The 19,980-nt window shown below is 39.1% G+C and overlaps 2 protein-coding genes across 5 annotated transcripts in view; one reads left to right on the forward strand and one right to left on the reverse strand.

The window, feature by feature from the left end:
* kiaa0753 (KIAA0753 ortholog) overlaps nucleotides 1-15,157 on the reverse strand; it is a 37,104-nt gene extending 21,947 nt beyond the window's left edge. For all 4 annotated transcript variants that reach the window (XM_052035262.1, XM_052035263.1, XM_052035261.1 and 1 more), the window contains exons 1-7: nucleotides 15,035-15,157; nucleotides 11,500-11,637; nucleotides 10,231-10,834; nucleotides 8,722-8,828; nucleotides 7,068-7,130; nucleotides 5,759-5,980; nucleotides 1,670-1,871 (exon numbers count right to left, since the gene is read on the reverse strand). In XM_052035262.1, the coding sequence (XP_051891222.1) occupies nucleotides 1,670-1,871; nucleotides 5,759-5,980; nucleotides 7,068-7,130; nucleotides 8,722-8,828; nucleotides 10,231-10,834; nucleotides 11,500-11,631 (1,330 nt within the window). In that variant the 5' untranslated portion in view covers nucleotides 11,632-11,637; nucleotides 15,035-15,157. The remainder of the gene's footprint in view (nucleotides 1-1,669; nucleotides 1,872-5,758; nucleotides 5,981-7,067; nucleotides 7,131-8,721; nucleotides 8,829-10,230; nucleotides 10,835-11,499; nucleotides 11,638-15,034) is intronic.
* Nucleotides 15,158-15,183: 26 nt separating this feature from the next.
* txndc17 (thioredoxin domain containing 17) lies at nucleotides 15,184-19,955 on the forward strand. The gene is made up of 4 exons (XM_052035266.1): nucleotides 15,184-15,412; nucleotides 16,886-16,967; nucleotides 17,775-17,850; nucleotides 18,750-19,955. The coding sequence occupies exons 1-4, from the start codon at nucleotides 15,277-15,279 to the stop codon at nucleotides 18,816-18,818; spliced, it is 363 nt and encodes a 120-aa protein (XP_051891226.1). The 5' UTR covers nucleotides 15,184-15,276; the 3' UTR covers nucleotides 18,819-19,955.
* Nucleotides 19,956-19,980: the final 25 nt, after the last annotated feature.

Here is a 19,980-nt window from a genome sequence, read left to right on the forward strand (position 1 = left end):
AAATGGAAACCCACAGTTTATTATAGCAAAAAAATTAAGAATTCTCACATTTAACTTCATAGTTAACTTGGAAACTATGAAAAATTCAAGAATCAAGGGAATCCAAACGATGAGTTATCAACCAGTTTGCATCAGCAAGAATGGTAAAAAGACTGAAAAACCTTGCTTACACCTCTGTTTTCAAAGTTTGATACAATGATTTAATCCAAAGAAATGTTCCAAAGAACTTGTACTTGGAATGTTTCATAAAATATGCAACTGAAAATTTAAAATACCAAAAAAAACCTGCTCTGGCACAAAGAAACTGAAAAAAAAATAGAAATTTGATTCAGGTTATAAGGAAGAAGACGATCCCATTGCCAGGCCTTAATAACACTGTTCAGAGTAGAAACTTTTAATAGTGTAAAAACTTACACTTGGAGCATACTATAAACTATGAGAAAATAGTGTTTGAGAATGTAGTAAAGTTATTTAATTACAAGACTTCTCACAATTAAACATGAGGAAGAAAGTCCAAATAGCTTAAAGGCAAGGTTGACAAACAAACACCTTTCAAGTCCTGGAGAGACAGCAACCATAAATCTGGAAATTAGATGCATCATATCCATATGACGATCAGAGGAATCAAGAAAAAAGTTCATAGTTGCAATGACAAATAACAACAACAGAAAGTCCATCAACATTAAAAACATTCAGAGAACATGCAAGAACCATTAAGTTGTTTCACAAGAGCATGAATTTGATGACTAGCACACCAATCTGGTGTCAAATTGAAAATTACCTACATCATTTAGTCAGTAGCATAGTTTTAGAAAGATTCTGCCTAACAATCCTCCTGGACCTCTGAAGAACTAACAACCCAAATGGTTGAGGGAAATGTCACTGCTTTGTTTAGATGCATTTTGAAATGACATTTGGCAAAGCTTTACACAGAAGCTATTTGTTAAGATTAAACCTCTGCAGATTACGTAATCTTGGAGCTAGATGAGAAATCGGCTAAAGACTTGTTACATGTTAGAAGTTTGGAGGAATTATGTTGTGCAATAATACATTTGTTTTCAATTTATTTCACTTAGCTTTCAAAAACTCAATGCAAAGTGCTCAGATTTCCAGATAATACCAAGTTGGAATGGGGAGTAAAAACCAAAAAGGTGCTCACTTATTGCAGAATGAGTTAGATGAGCTATGCACAAGGCCAATAATTGACAGGTGGAATTTAATGCAGACAAGTTTTAAATACGACAGTTGGCAAGGAAAAGTGGAAAGCACACATGTTCCATGAATTGTATTGGCTCAACTAAGAAAAAGAGGCTGAAAGATACCAATAGGTCTTAGTAGACTCAAAACACAGAATTGAACCATATCCAATCTAAAAGAGTACAAATCAGAGGGAGTACCAGTTAAACTGTGTAATGCTCTGGTCGAGACACAATTTGAGCATTGTTCCCTAGGATTCACCCTAATTGTGTTACAAAAGACAGAGTGGCATAATTTAGTACAGTCAAATTTAGACAGAAGTAACTTCACAATTGCCCCTCAAATGCCCCTCAGATTGGTTCTAGCATGAGCAGTCATCCTTAGGCAATGCTGTCATGATTCTAAATTTCTCCTTCTCCATTCCTATTCCTCTTATTTAGTGACACTAAGAATAAAGGATTATGTGACTTACCAATCTTAAATGGAGGCAATCCTTCAGGTGCACTCAAAACATTATCCTTTGTGACGGGTGATGTTCGCTCTCTATCAGCAGAACAGCTTCTGTGCCTACACGAGGATCTTTTTCTGTTTGGTGCGGAAACACTTTGAGCTTTCTGTGGCATTTGATTTGATTTCTTTTGAGCATGTTGTGTCCCAAGCAGTGAATCAAAACCCTGGTAAGTTCACAAAGTAAAAAATCTTTGGTCTCCATGGCAAAATATTACATTCTTTCACACTCAAGGTACCTCCAAGCACAAACCATCCATGATTAGAGTGGGTATCTGATCTGCTTGCAAATTTGTGAAACCAAAATGATTTCTGCTTTAATTTTCTTTCCCTTGTGGAGGTTAGCAAATTATGGGGGAACCTTAAGAATCAGAACATTCTACTGCTCACTGGTCCATGAAGCAACAAAAGGATTTAGACTTTAACAGTTTATTATGGAAACAATATTAAATCATACTGAAAATCACAAGTTAGAAAGCAATACAATGATATCTATAAAGTGCAATTCATTAAGGCTCGACTTTTAGTTTTAACTGATAAAACTCTATTCCACTGTTGAATATTACAAGCACTCCATACTCTTACAATTTTTGTTTGTGCCACAAACTGCCTGTGCAGTCAACTTTAAAGTTGATGATGAAACTCAATTCTTAACAAGTGTAGACTCAGCCAGCTCCATCAGAGGCACAACCCTCCCTGCCATCGAGGATATCTTCAAGAGGTGGTGCCTTAAGAGGGCAGCATCCATCATAAAGGACCCCGGCCACCCAGGACATGCCCTCCTCACGTTACTACCATCGAGGAAGAGGTACAGGCACCTGAAGACCCATAATCAACGTTTCAGGAACAGCTTCTTCCCCTCCGCAATCAGATCTCTGAACGGTCAATGAACACTACCTTGTTAATTCCTCTTTTGTACTATTTATTTTGTAACTCATAGCAATTTTTATGTCCTTGTGTCTTGCACTGTACTGCTGCCACAAAACAACAAATTTCACAACATGTCAGTGATAATAAACCTGATTCTGATTTATTACATTATGTCAGGAACTTATCCATTCAGTAGTTTAGAATCAATACCAAATATTCAGTAATGAAATTTATTTGTCCAATTTCAAAAGGCATCTTCTTTTGCTCACTGTCTAACTAAAAAGATAGTCCGTATCAAAAAGAGATGTAAATGCCTTGTGCAATTTAATCATGTGATACTTTGAACATAATAGGAGTAGGTTTAGCCACAGGGTAGTTCTTTAGCCAGAGGGTAGTAAAATTATGGAATTCTTTGCCACGTACAGCTGTGGAGGCCCAATCATTAGGGGCTTTTAAGGAGGAGATAGATAGGTATCTAATTAGTCAAGGTATCAAGGGATACGGGGACAAGGCCAGAAATTGGGGCTAGATAGGAATAATTTTTAGTGTAGCTCATGGAGCAGACTCGATGGGCCGAATGGCCTACTTCTGCTCCTTTGTCTTGTGATCTTAACAGGAATCTGAGGGGCAACTTTTTCACCCAGAGGGTGCTCAGTATGTGCAATTAACTGCCCAGAGGAAATGGTTGAGGCAGGTACATTAGTACTATTTAAAAGGTACTTAGACAGGTACATGGATAGGAAAGGTTTAGAGGGACACGGCCAAACGCGGACAAATGAAACCAGCTTAAATGGGAATCTTGGTTGACATGGACCAGTTGGGCCGAACAGCCTGTTTCCATGCTGTACAACTCTATAAACATCTTAGCATACCCAGAATAATTTGCATTTAGTCAAAATCTTCAGAAAAAAGTTGCACAAACCAATATTGTTTTCTCAGCTGTTTTCCTACAATGACTTAAGGCCAGAGTTTAATGAAACTGTTGTGTATTAAATTAGACAATGCATTGACTTGGTCCACAATTTTACTTTTCATTTTCAATTTACCATTCCATCAAAGTTCAAGTATTTTGATTGTGCCTTTAGGTGCCAACATTAACTTATAACCTTCAACCTTGATCCTTAGCAGCTGTTATTATTCATATTTTTTTCTTCAAATTGGTTTTCTTGTTTTAGTCTAGTTTTGGCCAATTTTATTGCCAATAAAGATGTTACCACTAACAACAATATTCCTTGTTCATCACACCTAAAGATACTCGTTCACAATTCTTTCACAGGTGCAACAGATGACATTAAAACAACTTCATACATCATCCCTACCACTTACAGCAAACAAATTGATTCTAACACTGTATATATTTATCCATGATAAGAAATGGTTGGTCAAACATATTACAGATCTGAACCACTTATGAAGTTTCCTCATTATTGCATACATTCAAGTCATGGATAACTTTGCCTTTGGGCTTAATCACAGCTGGTTTTCTCTGTCAGCCAGAGCTGCTGAAAAACAATGACAGCAGAAAGTCTTTAATGCATTTAGTGCCCAGTCAGCTGCAATCAATTCAGCGAGACAAATGGCCAATTTAAATTGAGCTTCTTCCCCCAACAAAATGACCTCTTGCTTCCAAGATTTCAAAATATTATATAATTCAGACAAAGCAGGGATTTACAAGGTGAAAAACTTACTGCCTTTCCCAAAATATCCTACGTACTTAATAAATACAAGGTATACTGTTTTAATTAGAAAATGGGTAGCATCATTTACCAATACAGATTTACGGGTATGGATGGCATTAGCGAATGGGACTCCATCGCATTCTATTTACCAAGGATATATGGAAATAAGTTACATTTTCAAACCTAAAAACAGTTTTCAGATTACGAGTAGAGTTTTGATCAACTATTCTGGAGGTGGTAAACCACACATAGGCACAGTGGAATAATAATGATGCAGATATTGTTGGGTGACCACAGATTGTAGGGGATGAATGACCATGCAGATATTGCATTGATTGAATTCTATTTTGACTGTGCAACTGTTGGGAGTATAAATTACACCTTATCCCCAATTTAGTCAGCAACATGGCCAAGAATAGTTGAACCTGACATAAGGAATGCAAGAGATTAAGATGAATTTAAGTATGTCAGAAGAATGTAGTCTACATGTACTTCAGTATGGCCTTTGACAAGGTCACACACAGAAGACTGGTCCAAAAGAACCAAATAGGCCCATGGGATCTAGGCTAATTTGGCAAATTGCAACTGAAATTAACACGGCTATCAGAAGATGAGAGTGATGGTCAAGGGTTGTTTTTGTGATTGGAAGCTGCGACCACTGATCACAGGTATCAGCTGGGATCCTAGCTGTTTGTTATATACATTTGACATGAATGTAGGAGGTACGATTACCAAACTCACAGACGACTCAAGAACTGGTGGCGTTGTTGTTCATGGGGAGGGTACTCATCAGCGACAGAACAATATTGACATGTTGGCAAGATGGGCATAGAAATGGCAGATGGAATTTAATCCTGAAAAATGTGAGATTGTGTATTTTGAAAAGGCTAATAAGTCTAGGATATACATAATGAATGGCAGGACCTAGAAAGTACCTTGACCTCCTTCGTGTGGAGAAGGCCGAGGGAGATCTGATTGAGGAGTACAAAATTACGAAGGGGAATTTATAGGGTAAATGGCAAAAAAAAAAATGCTTCCCTTAGCAGACATGTCAATAATGAGATGGCATAGGTTTAAGCTAAGGAGTAGGACATTTAAGAGGGGACGAAGAATTTTGTTTTACCCAGAGGCTGGTTGAGATCTGGAACACACTGTCTTAGGGGGTGGTGCAGGCAGACACCCTCACATTTTAGTGTTTAGATGAGCAATTGAAACACCATGATATGGAAGGATGCAGGCCAAGTGCTGGAAAATGGGATTAATACAGGTTGGTACTTGATGGTTGGTGTGGATACAATGGCCTGAAGGATCCGTTTCCCTTCTGTATGACTCTATGAAAAATAATTGACCATTGGATTTATGGCTTGAGTAGTTCATGAGTCCACAAACACTATCAAGGTGCCCACACTACATCGGCACTTCTAATTTTAAGCTTCACTTTAGAGCTTGAATAGTGTTAACAATATTATATCTCAATTATTTTCAGGTTTTCACTTGAGACTTACCTCAACCTGATGCAGGATATCCATAACTGTTTCTGGTATGGAAGAGTCTGTGTCAGTTTCCAGTTTGGCAGAACAGAGAGAAAGTTGTCGAATCAACTGCCCCAGCTCCTTGTAGTAGGTAGGAATCTGTCGGTCTGATTGCCCAGAAAGCTGACCAACAAACATTTGTAAGGCACGGACAGCACCTCTGTGTGCAGCTGCTAACTGAGACATGGCTCGAGACTGAAACACACATAAATTGCAACAATATCACTCAGTGACACTTCTAGTGAAGTGAAGTCAGTAATGTTATACTGGGTGGAATCACTGATTATTTTCCCATGCTTTTAAAAAACAAATGAATTTTCAACAGAAAATTTGACAGTAGTGTGGTCACTATAAAAGGAATTAAAATTTAAGATGCACTACATGTTCCCACCTGACAAATTAATTTTACATCTAACTTTGCCTTTAGACAGTCCTTCTCCTCACAAACATAGGTTTAATTTTTTTGCATGGTATAGCGATAATAAAGCACTGAAGGAAACATACCTGAGAGTCAGGTGAACAGAAGAAGCAACTTCAAATCTCCCTAACCAAGTTGAAATACTGTGAAATTGACATTGCAACAACTGAGAAGGAAGTGCAAAATAGAATGGCCAAATTCAATATTTAATTATGAGCAGCAAGCAAGATGGAAAAAATGAAATGGATTTTCTTTGTTTGAATTATATAAAGGAAAAGTGAAAAACATATTTTCAAATCAACAATTACAGCCTCAAAAAATAATATTCCATAGGAACAACATATAATTTTCATTCCCAGAGAGGTTGATTGATAATGATAGTAGTAACAATCATCAGATCATTAAAACAGTAAACAGCTTGATATAGTTGAGGGTTGACTTTCTGTGCCAAGTTTAATTTGGTCTCTGCTGCACAAATACATTCCCACTTATTCGATGCAATTCAGTGGTGAGGCTAACAGCAAAATTGCCATTTTTACCAACCTAATGATGGAGCAGAACAATTTGGATACTAATTTTGGTTATTTAAATTCTGCCAGCCTGAAGTTGCAGTACCACAAGTTTATAAATAAGTACCATTAATCACAATGTTACTTTGACAGGAAACAAATCAGGACCAATACATCCACCTGAAATTTTTTTAATATAAAGTTTTATTACAAAGGTTAATTCTGCCCTTGAAAGAAATAAAAACGTTCTAACTTTCAATTAAGAACAAATGTGATACACATCAATTTTTAAACTCTGAAAATAAATCAACTTCCAAAGTAATAACACTAAAATTTCAATATTTAAATTTCTGACCTTTTTGGTGTGTTTCACCTTATGTGGGCTTTGTTTGTCAATTGCTTCCTGTATTTCATTTACCTTCATTAAATAAAGATAAATACATCAAAAGATAAAAAATTTCATTAATGGGAAGAAAATCTCATCCAATTATTATTTCAATTTCTAACTTACTCATGAAAAATATTTTTATATAACATGTTGACAGCTAGTTTTTCATGAAGTATTTTTCATAGCATCTCAGAAATACATTGTCCAAACAATTCTGAAATGTAAACACGTAGTTACAATATTCTGAAGTTAATATAAACAATACTCTATTCAGTATATTTAACTCCAGTTCACCTCCCACAAGTTTGAATTTCCAATAAAACTTCAACTTCACATTCATTAAAAGATAAAAACATTAAGATTTGTGGTGCAAACTACATTTTTACTACAAGTTAAACCAGAGATGTTTATACAAGTGAATAGGTCATTTAAGTCATAAAATCCTCAAATGTAAAGGGAGCTGCAATATACATTTACAAGAGATAAATCCTGATTAATTCATCCATGGAAATTCCAGGTCTCCAAAAATGTAAGTTCTATGATCAAACAAAAAATGCTGGAACTATCAACAGGTCAGGTACTATCTCTGGCAAGACTGTTAAACAGAGGTGATGTTTCAGGTTGATGACTTATCCACAGATGTTGCCTGAGAATTTTGGCATTCCAATTTTATTTCAGATTACCAGCAACTGCAGTATTATATACGTCACAGTTACAGCATTATTTCTTTTCTCTCCTATTTACATCATCTCGACAACAGATCAGTTGCAATTAACAAGGTTTCACTGACCTTTTCCAGCTGGTAACAACACCAGTAGACTAAAAATCAAAGTAATTATAGATGCTGGAATTCTAAAATAAAAAGAGAAAATGCTGGAAACACTCAGCAGGTCAGGCAACATCAGGGAAAAAAAAGAGGGGGGAGAAAAGGGGAAAGAGAGTTTCTAACTCTGATGAAGTGTTCCTGACCTGATTTTTCTTGTTTTCCTTTCCACAGATACTGCCTTACCTGCTGAGTGTTTCCAGCATTTTCTGTCTATATGGCACCAACACTTTTTTTAAAATCATTCAGTCTCTTTTAGCATCCATCCTATCACAGACGTTCCTTTTGTTCTCTCCAGCTTTTCCCTTTCTCTGCAACTCAAAACATATTTGATTTCTAACTTTTTCTAGTTCTGATGAAAGGTAATTGACCTGAAACATTAACCGTTTCACTATCCACAGATGCTGGCTGACCTGCTGATACTTCCAGCAATTTCTGTTTTTATTTCAGTTTAAAACCAACAGTTTTATTTTGCTTTTCAATACAAAACCTAACTTAGAATGACAGTTTTTTTGAGCTGTTCGCCCCTGACAATACCCTTCATAAAATCAATATCTGGTTGGTTACAATTTCAGGGTCAGAAGTCATCATGGTTTTATTGGATTAAACAAATAAAAAGCATATTTTTTCCATTCAAAGCTTTTCTGTACTTGCAAGTGGCAAAATAGCAAGTCAAAAGTGCTTCTCGCTAATCTTTCATTCTCTGTGTTAAAAACTTTGTGTTATCAGGATTTGATCCATGATTTAAAAAAAGGTCTATTATTAACTTCCTTTGTAAAAATTTAAACTGGTTCTCACTTGCTGCTGCAGAACATACAGCATCCTCGCTGCACGAGTAGCTTGTTCCTGTCTTTTTATTTGCATTCTGCGCTCTTCATCAGGATCCAGGACATTCACAGATTTTTCTAAAAATGAATTAATAAATAGAATTTACAAAGATACATTACTTGGGCAATAAGTACTCCAAAATTATATTCCTGCTTGGAATCATACCTAGTGCATTTGGTGTTTGTTGGAGATAAATCATTTCATCATTGCAGATATTCCTCAGGGCAGAGTTCAGTAATGCAACCATCCTCACCTGTTTTGTCAATGATTATTCCTCCATTTTCGGCAGAAATAGGGATTGCTCAAAGTTGTCTGCACAACTCTTCATGAAAAGGGGATTAAAGACCTGAGGGGTATTTACAGGGTGGATGCAGAGAGGTTGTTTCCTCTTGGGGAAGAACCTAGAATCATGGGTCATTGTTTAAAAATTAGGGGCTGTCCACTTAAGGCAGATAGGGCAATCAACATCATGGTTCTATCCAGACCACTGACTAAAGAGGAGTACAGTGTCCACTAGTTGGCCAAGTTACAATATCCAATGATAATATCCAATGATATCTGTCTTTATGCATCTGGCAAATTAGGAAGCAACTGGTGTTAATTATTTCCATGTTTATTATTGCTATTACAGCCTAAATAAATTTTCATCATACTGTACTTTGGATAAGGTGAAAGAGTAATTTTAAATGACATTTGGCAAGTGGTTGGGAAGGACATAAAACTTGGACTTTTCTAATTTTTCCACAACAGGCAGTTTTCATAATTTGGTTTGGTGCAAATTAATTTAAAGTCAATAACATCATTACTACTATCATGCAATTATCAAGATGTAAAAGGGGAAAAGATGGTTCTTGGTTTTCTTTCATCAAGCAATTCCTATGCCCTTGTGCTGCTCGTTATGATTTAATGGTTATCAATAATTCTTGGTTGAAAGTTATTTACATACTATTTTAATACCAGAAGGGTTAATTAATTCAGTCAGTAATATGATCAATGGCTAGTGTAAATAATATAATCTAAACTGAGATAGAAATCAATTCAATGAGTCACATGCAGGCTTTATTCATTCTCATGACTGTCAATAATCCCAGTCGCTTCACTGATGACCTTTTAAAATGAACGAATTAAGGAGTCATTATAATAATCATTATAATTTGGAAGTCAAACCGAGTTTTATTCCCTCCTTTGATTAATTTGCCTGTCTCAAGTTGCTGGGATTCTCAAAATGAATTTGTAATTCTGATTCGGATATCATACACAATTTAGTGTTTCATAAAGAATGGTTGAAAAAGACAATTTTCAAGTCCACAAATTTCAAACACGACAAATTAATAAATAGGAAATGAATACGAGACAAATTGTCAAAGTTTGGTGCTCACTTGTGTCCGTTCAACATATTTTTCCTCGAAGATGTAGTGCACAAATAACACAGAAATCACACATATATTTTGAAGCATTTTCTTTAAAAAAAAGCCATACCTCTTTTGGCAAGTTCTTCAATTTTCTGAAAGTACTTGCCAAGCTCCATTCTCAGCCTACGAATCTCCTCTGCACTTTTATTGCCCAGGTTACGCTGACTCAGGTGTGGACCTGGGTCATGAGTTGGTGGTGAATCAGAGAGTTCAGGTCTAACTTGGCTTTGGTTAGAGGTGCAGATATACACCCTAGCACCAGACTTTGTAAGCTCCCCTTTTGTAGCTTGATTCCTCTGGTGCCTTGGTTTTGTAATACTTTCCATTTCTACTTTACTCATTGTGTGTGGAGTATTGTCAGCAGATTTCCCTTTTCCATGATTAAGATATAATGAATTCTGCAGCTGATCTTTTTCGTGTTTATACAAATAATCTTTCACTTGTTCTTCTAGATGCTTTTTCCTCAGATCTCTCTTTGCCAGTTGGATGGCCACATTTAGCCTGTCTTCAGATACAGCAGAAAATTGCATAGAACTCCGCAAACTTTGGACATCATCCTGTACCTGCTGCTCACAAGGTTGCCGTAGCTTCTCAATTACAATGGGATGAGGATTCGTGAATTTCACAGCCAGGTTGGATACAGCATTTATTACATCTTTATTGAATTTTAACTGGAAAAAAAAGGAAGTTTCAGCAATATGAGCACATTTTATTCTCCTTTTGATGGTTCATGAAATGATTAACTGAGGAATTAAGCCTTTTATGTCTTCATCATCCAGCAGTATTTTGCAGTAATGGGGTTCCAATGATTGCTTTGAATACTATTTTGTAAATGCCAACAGGTGTACCAAGACATTGTGGGTAACTCAACACTCAGTTCTTTCCTTCATCATGAGGAAAGTGTTCAGCATCAACTGCCTTATGATCTCATGCATAAGATATGAAATTTTTAATGGTTAAAAATTGTTTCACTATTGCTATGACCCAATACAAGCATACTGCTCCTGAGCAGTTTATCTGTCACATGTTGGTATCACTTTTTCTTTTCTTAGAGGTATTTAAGGCAGCAAAGAATCACTGTTACATCTCTTCTTTAAAATTGCTAACAATTTCACGAGGAACTAACAGATAAAGGTTGTAAAATTAAGGTTCAAAATTGGCAGTTTCCTTTTAAAGAATTATGAAAATAATTCTACATTATCTTAATGTAGAACTTACCATTCAATTTAAAAAGTTAACTTCACATTAAAACTGTTTTATGCTTCCATTACTGTCCTTGAATTATGAGTGCAGCATATTGTTAGTTGGCGAAAAAGATAAGGATGTTGCAATATACCTGAGTCTTATAAAACTGTGTTCTACTCTGATCACTGCTTCCAATATCATGTCCAGTTGAAATGGAAGGCATCCACATCCCCAGTGACTGGGCTGGGTTCGTCACCTGTCTTTGCTGAATCTTTGTAGCCATGAATACCTGCATTGTGCAAATTAATACACAAAAAGTAACCAGACTTTGTAAAAGGAGAACATCCAAGTGAACAGATGTCAGTAAAACTGGAGTTAAGCAAATGACAATTAGAAAGTTTTTTTTAAAAAAGATAGTAAGTTAAAGAGAATAAGACACAACAAGAAAAGTAAAGTAAGATCTTGAAACTTAAAATGAGTTAACAAAACAAAACTACATATCACACACTTGATTATATTTGGAAAAGCTAGTGAAAAGTTTTAGCTTATCTATACAGATGTTAAGATTATTTTAAAAGTTTATTGTGAAATTACAACATACAATCAAAAAGGAAACTTAAATCTTGGTTTCTACACAAAACAGTTGTAATGGGACAATAGTATGATTTGAGACCATTAGGGGAACAGTGATCACATCAGGTTTAGAATAGTTGTGGTTAAAGACGGAATTAAACATTTAAAAAAAAACCTAACTGGAATGGAATCATAAATTGCTAAATTACTTTTATCTACCAATGGGAAATCTTCAAATGAGGACCTTAGGGTAAGAGAAAAAAAATCTCTCGGATGACAGTCTCAGGATAATCCATTGATGATTTGGCCCAACATATTAACTGTGTAGATTAATTATGCACACTTAGGTATATGGGACATACTTTCAAAATCTGCATGAATGGTGAAGATCAAATGCAGGAAACAAAAATGCAGAACAAAAACAGACTTCAGCAGAATATTAACAGAATGGTGAAATTTGCAGAAACATGGCAGATGAAATTTAGCATAAAGAAAAAGTGAAGCGATTCATTTTAATAGGAATCTTTTTCAGGGTTGAGAATGATTTGATTCCTTTTCAGATCTGTGGGTTATGTGGTGGCCAGAGAGACCTGTGTGACCAATGATGCTTGACGGAACAGCTAGGTGGGAAGTTAAGGATATTGTATGCTCTTCACACTGTTTGCACATTGCTCTCTATGTTCCTGTCATGGAGACTTGAGGTACTCTGTATATTCCAAATGGCTCATCTCCATTTTGAGCAGTCACATACCAGGGATTCCCATGAATTGGTCAAGATATATTCATAGAGGCACACTATTTAAATGGAACAGCAGCCCTGCTGGTTCTGCCATTCAATGAGGTCAACTAATTTGTGCGATCAAACTCCACGTTCGTGAAAACACAAGAGAATGCATATGCTGGAATCTGGAGCAAAAACAAACTGCTGGAGCTGGTAGGGGGCAATGGGCAGCAAGTCCAGATGAAGGGTCTCGACCCAAAACATCAACTGTCCATTTCCCTCTACAGATGCCGACTGACCCACTGAGTTCCTCCAGCAGTTTGTTTTTGGTCCGTATTCGTGAAATTTAATTTCACATCTTCGCATTGGCAATATTTTGTTTCCATAAATTCACCATTATCCCGTATTTCTTTGTCATTATCAAAAACTCAATAATAAAATTTAAAACTTATAACTGAAGCCACATCAATTACTGTTTTTAGGAAATGATGCATCACAAACAGAAGCTGTTTTGTGTTAGGGTTTTCAGCTGCCTAAATTTGCGAGGCCCGACTGCAAGAAATTGTAGGGTTGTGAATACACCCTCGGGAAAGCAACCAACATAATCAAGGACCCTTCCCACCTCAGTCAATCTCTCTTCTTCCCTCTCCTGCTGGGCAGAAGATACAAAAGCTTCAAAGTATACACCAACAAACTCAAAGACAGCTTCTATCCTGCTACTATCAAACTCTAGAACAGACCTCTCATACTAAAGATGAATTCTTGGTCTCCCAATCTACCTCATTGTGGCCCCTGCATTTCATTTGTCTACCTGCACTGCAACGTGTCTGTAGCTACTACACTATATTCTGCATTCTATTTTATTTTTACCACTTCAACATATTTATGTATGGCATGAGCTGCCTGGATAGCATGCGAACAAAAGTGTTTCACTGTATCCTGGTATAGGTGACAATAATAAACCAATACTAGGTTGTGCCTCAGAGGCTGGCCAGCTGGCAGTGTGGGGGTCTGTGTCCCATCCCCAACAACAAGAGGTCATCAAATGAAAAAAAAATCAGCCATGATTGAATGGCAGAGCAGGCAAGACAGGCCAAATAGTTTAATACTGTTCCTATATCTTAAGGTCATATGGTCTAAACAAGATTCTGGAGGAACCCAGCGGGTCAGGCAGCAGCTGTGAAGGGAAATGGACAGTCGATGTTTCAGGTCGCTGCCCTTCATCTGGACTGAAAGAGTAGAGGGGAGATAGCCAGTATAAAGATGTGATAGTGGCTATTATTTTATACTGGCTGTCTCCCCTCTACTCTCAGTCCAGATTAAGGATCTTGACCCGAAACGTCAGCTGTCCATCTTACCCCCCTCCCACGGACGCTGCCCATCTCCTCCCCCCCCCCCCACGGACGCTGCCCATCTCCTCCCCCCCCACCCCCCCCACGGACGCTGCCCATCTCCTCCCCCCCCACCCCCCCACGGACGCTGCCCATCTCTCCCGCCCCACCCCCCCCACGGACGCTGCTCATCTCTCCCCCCCCCCACCCCCCCCACGGACGCTGCTCATCTCTCCCCCCCCCCCCACGGACGCTGCCCATCTCTCCCCCCCCCACCCCCCCCCACGGACGCTGCCCATCTCTCCCCCCCCCACCCCCCCCCACGGACGCTGCCCATCTCCTCCCCCCCCACCCCCCCACGGACGCTGCCCATCTCTCCCCCCCCACCCCCCCCCCCACGGACGCTGCCCATCTCTCCCCCCCACCCCCCCCCCACGGACGCTGCCCATCTCTCCCCCCCCACCCCCCCCCACGGACGCTGCCCATCTCTCCCCCCCCCACCCCCCCCCCACGGACGCTGCCCATCTCTCCCCCCCCACGGACGCTGCCCATCTCTCTCCCCCCCCCACCCCCCCACGGACGCTGCCCATCTCTCTCCCCCCCCCACCCCCCCCCCCCCACGGACGCTGCCCATCTCTCTCCCCCCCCCACCCCCCCCCCCACGGACGCTGCCCATCTCTCTCCCCCCCCACCCCCCCACGGACGCTGCCCATCTCTCTCCCCCCCCCACCCCCCCACGGACGCTGCCCATCTCTCTCCCCCCCCCCACCCCCCCACGGACGCTGCCCATCTCTCCCCCCCCCACCCCCCCCCACGGACGCTGCCCATCTCTCCCCCCCCACCCCCCAACGGACGCTGCCCATCTCTCCCCCCCCACCCCCCCACGGACGCTGCCCATCTCTCCCCCCCACGGATGCTGCCCGACCCACCGAGTTACTGCAGCACCCGGTGCGTTGCCCCACAGCCCCGGCACCTGGCCCCGCGGTCGTCAACAGGACATCACCCTCCCGTCCAACTGTTGAAAGGACGGACGTTTGGCCCCACTTTACCGCACCGCTTACCTTGCAGTGTCACCGCCAGGGCCCGGAGCCGTACACGCAGGACACCACGGGGCCCGGAGCCGGAGCTCAGCCGTTGCCAGACACCCGGTGACCAGACGCCACAATCCCGCTCGTCGGCTCCAACCGACGGCTCCCGGAACCGGAAGTAGATCCATCCCCTCTATCCTCCCTCCTCGCTGGGGCTCGGGTTTAAAGTCCACACCCTGCTCCCTGTCCTTTCCAACGCACGGCTACCGGTGAAGATGGCCATTGTGGAGGTGTCCGGGTACGACGACTTCGTGAAGGCAGTGGAGCAGAACAAGGGCAAGACCATCTTCGCCTATTTCACCGGCTCGAAGGGCGCCGACGGAGTGAGCTGGTGCCCGGACTGTGTGACAGGTGAGCAGCGAGGCCGCTCCGAGGCACGGGGCTCCCGCCACCGGCAGCCGGACGGTGAAGCCCGGTCGTCGCCGGTATCCGGAACCCGAACCTTCCAGCGTTTGTTTGCCCCGTGTTCTCCCCATCAGAAGCAGCGTTGAGCTGTACGAGTTGGTCGTCCTCGGCCCTCTGACAGTGTAGATGACAGGCCTGCGACTGTTCTCCAAAGTGGCCCATGAGGATCCACTGGGTTGGCCCAGAGCCGTCAGCTGAGAACACTTTTCTCTCAACAGCTGTAAACTTATTAATGTTGGTGTTACTGGCATTAAATGCCAGGCCCTGACTTGAACTCGGTGGTTTGCCGTTTTCTAGGGTGGTTCATTGGTAGATGTGAAGTTGAGTGCAAGGCGGTTTCCATCCCTTTCTAACATTAGGGAGCCATTTAAGTTTCTGCCAGGTGGTTTCAAGGTTACCAATGGGAACTTTTTTTCTCTCCCAAAGTTATTGAATCAGTGTCCAGTCACTGATTGTTAAACTGGTAACTGTTCCAACTCTGAGGGTAAAAGGAAGCTTGCAAAATAAATATTACAATTAACATCGATGATACACTCCAGCTCTGGTTGCCAAAGGCATCGAGGCAAAAGATGCATGTCATTGCTCTATACCAGTCTGTGACAGTGTTTCACTTAATATTGTTTTCATAGACTAAAATTATATCAATCAATTGGTAGCTATTTGAGATGTTTTGTATTAATGCTTAAGTAGCATTAGGTGTGATGATAAAGCCAAATTGCAGGTAATAAATCGAGAGGAAATAGTGCTGCATGTATGATGCTGGAGGAACTCAGCAGGCCAGGCAGCATCCGTGGAGAAAAGCAGGGTCCTGACCCGAAACGTTGACCACCTGCTTTTCTCCACGGATGTTGCCTAGCCTGCTGAGTTCCTTCAGCATCATTGTGTTTTTCATCTAGATTCCAGCATCTGCAGTCCTTTATTTCTCTAATGCTACGTGTAACTGAACCATTTCCCATTGCTGGCAGTATTAAAGCAACTTGGTCACTGCCAGCAGATAGCAACTGCTTTGAGTGGAGGGAGTACATGTGCTTAAGAGTTGGACTAATGCATGGATTAGATAAAGGCTTTCTCAAATACAGTTTAATATCAAACCCATGAGAGAGAAAGGGGTAATGATGGCTGGTGATGGAAAGCAAAGAGCCAGGTACATACATTGTACAATTACATAGTTTTAATTTAATCTTTGATAGGAAAATAATTGTGTAATTAAATAACTTTCTAATTGCATGTTAAATTCAGAAATCTGTGCTCAGTATAATGAGGCCTTATTGTGCAACTGTTTTTTGGATATTATTACTCTCCAAATCTCAGTAAGTAATCTCTCAAATTTGTTGGGGTTATTTTTCTATTTATTTCCATGTAACTTAAAATAGTCACTCACTAGATTATACTGATACAAAAATATCTTTATTTCTCCAGCTGAACCAATAGTTCGTGCAGAGTTGCATAAATTGCCTGAAGGATCTGTCTTCATCTATTGTCAAACAGGTGCTAGACCAGAGTAAGTGTCTGTTTCAAAATTTTGTAAAATTATCTTAAATGAAAGAATTCAGTATTCCATTGTAATTGTATAAAAAGTTAATAGCATCAATTATGATCATGCAGAAATTTACTTAATCCAGATTGCAACAAGAAAAACTAAGTTCCATTCAGTCTTGCCCTACTGTAGACACTTCAGAATTGAGATTATTTCAGTAAAGAGTAAAAAAAGCATGGACTTGTGTCCCAAGTACCTTCTTGTTTATGCCTAATTCATTTTTTTAAAATTTGGTTCTTGGACAAGTTAGTAAATTAAACAGTGACATTGCTACTTCCTAGTATTAAACATTTATTAAAATTAATGGAAGTTACACCGTGGAATGATTTTAAAAACTGAAGTAAAATGTTTCTTTAAGTGGGATGTGTTATAAATCTTGTGCTAAGTAAATACTTTTTTAGTATTTTCAGATTTTTTTTCTGCTTTCCTCTTTCAAACAGTCCAATTGGGCTCACTTTGATAATGCAGCTGGTGTTCTACTGGAAGAATGTGGGATGGAGAAAAATACATGTTCGTTTTAAAATTGGTGGGATGCAGTTAGTAGTGCAGATCTTGCTGATTTTGTTGATGGCTTAATTTATACTTCTGTCTTGAAGCTAGAGCTTTACTTCCCAAAAGCCATGGCATCAGCTGACTGCCAGATGAAAAAATAATTCTAGTGAACAGCTTTCAAAACTTTGCAAAATCCTGTGCCAACAACTCTTCAGTGAAACTGACTTTGTAGGTGTAAATAACATGCCAATTTTCTATTTCCATATTATCATTGACCAGGTGGAAGAATCTTCAAAACAAGTTTCGAACAGAACTGAAAGTCACTGGAGTACCAACTCTCATGAAATATGGCACAGTGAGTAAAGAACAATCTTCTAATAGCTCATTTTTTTCCTTTAAATTTTTGTGATACAATTTAAAAATTTTAGGATTAATATAAAACTGTTGATCTGTTGCATTATATGTATTGATTTTTCTCGTATGATCAATGACTTGTTTTCATTTCGAATGTTTAAACTTCCACCTTAAATTCAGCAGTTCAATTTCTTCAATTTTGTTTTTCTTCGGAAATTCCTTCACCAATTTTCTGTTTTATCTTGTAATAATTTACCCATTCTCTTCTCCTATTCAACTTTGTAATGAGGATGCAAAGACTTCTAATCAAATTGAGGTGATTTTTAGGTAGAGATACATTTTCAACTTTGCCTATGCTGTTAAAAAAGAGACAAGATTTTTGGTTTTGTAGCATAAGCTTTATTAAAAGTTTTTGGTTAGAACCCAATGCACAAATGCTGAGCATTTCCAGCATTCGGGAGAGAGAGTGAGAGAGAGAATCAATGCTTCAAATTGGTGACTTTTGCATTTGCATTTTTTTTTTTGCTTCATTCCTGGTTGGAATATTGGATTAGGTTCTGTTCAGGGCATTTTTCCAAGATTGTAATGCAGAATACTTTGCTACATGTCGCATTCAAATTGTCATTACTGGCTGGGTAGCTTTTAAACCCTGTGCACACTTGATGGGCTCTGCTATACTTTTGATATAATCTTGGTGTTTAAAATATTTAGTACTTTGGTATATATTCAGTGATTTTATTTCCTTAACCTTTCAAAAGAATTAAGTATTGTCATTTTTTTAAAAATCTGGCAAATTGGGGGTGAATCATTTAAATTCTTTGTCAATATAGTTTTGTCAACTTTAATATCAGCATAATCAGTTTGTGAGACATCTGTTTACAAATTGTTCTTGTTTTTCAGCCTCAAAAGCTGGTAGAAGATGAATTATTAAAGCCAGAGCTTGTGCAAATGCTTTTCTCAGAAGACTGAACATTTCTTAATGGTTTATTTAAATCTTGGATTCATGTCCAAGCAGATTCTGCCTGATTTTCTTATTATTCTGGATGATTTTTCATCAAATTGAATGCCAACTGTTCTACATGTCAAACTGGACTGCATTTCTAATTTTGCTTCAACTGTTTTGTAAGAAAATGAAATTAGCATAAGCATAGGTTTTCAGACATTGAGGCAATGTTTCAAACTGGATGCTTTCAAGATGCTCAAAGAATAATGTACACAAGTGAGAACAGCAATCTAACTTGCATTTTTTTCAAAAAGTGCAGTTTTGATTGCTAATGTTTTAAGATATTGTCAGCTACTGTATTTAATTATGGTATCAATGATTAATTGTAACTGAGGAGATTTCATTCTGGAAAATATTCAGTGAATAATTATGCTAAATATGAAGAAATTCAGTTGTATTAATGGGGTAGGAGTCTACCACATGTTTCCATTTAAAAATCCAGAATGCTCATGGAGATGAGACTAGATGCTGGTCTCTGGGGCAACAAAGTCTGCTGGAGGAACTCAGCAGGTTGAGCAGCATCTGGGGGTGGGGGCTGAATTGTTGATATTTCAGGTTTTGACCTGAAAAGTTGACAATTCCTTCCTCCACCACACTGCACAGATGCTGCTGGACCTGCTAAATTCCTCTAGCAGGTTCTTGGTTTCTCTCAACATTAGAAGCATGGTTCTCAGAAGCAGGCCATATTTCACAAACATATAAGATGTAATAATATTTAACTGCATACTCAATAGGCTGACTGCCCTTCAATATGATGGTGTTCTAGGATGAGCTGAACTCAGTCCAAGTGTTCACAGGCAAAATCCATTATTTACAATTAAACATCTTGATAGTTTGAATCAAGGTATCTGAAACAAACTCCATATGGGCCAGTGTTAAGCACTTGGTGCCTTGAATTGACACATTTCAATAGTTGAGTAGATCCCTTGCTCTTGTGATTCACATGATATGCTTCATGTTATGAAGGTGGAGATAGATGACTTTTTCTAAACTGAGTTTATACTGGATACCTGCTTTTTTTTCCTGGCAGTTCGGGTAATGGAACTTTGCCCTTATGGCATTCAAATCTACCAATAAATTTGAGATGAGAGTATGGAATAAAATTGCACTCTTATGGAATTTGTTTAA

This window comes from Pristis pectinata, chromosome 21 (genome assembly GCF_009764475.1).
Source record: "Pristis pectinata isolate sPriPec2 chromosome 21, sPriPec2.1.pri, whole genome shotgun sequence".
Classification (NCBI taxonomy): domain Eukaryota; kingdom Metazoa; phylum Chordata; class Chondrichthyes; order Rhinopristiformes; family Pristidae; genus Pristis; species Pristis pectinata.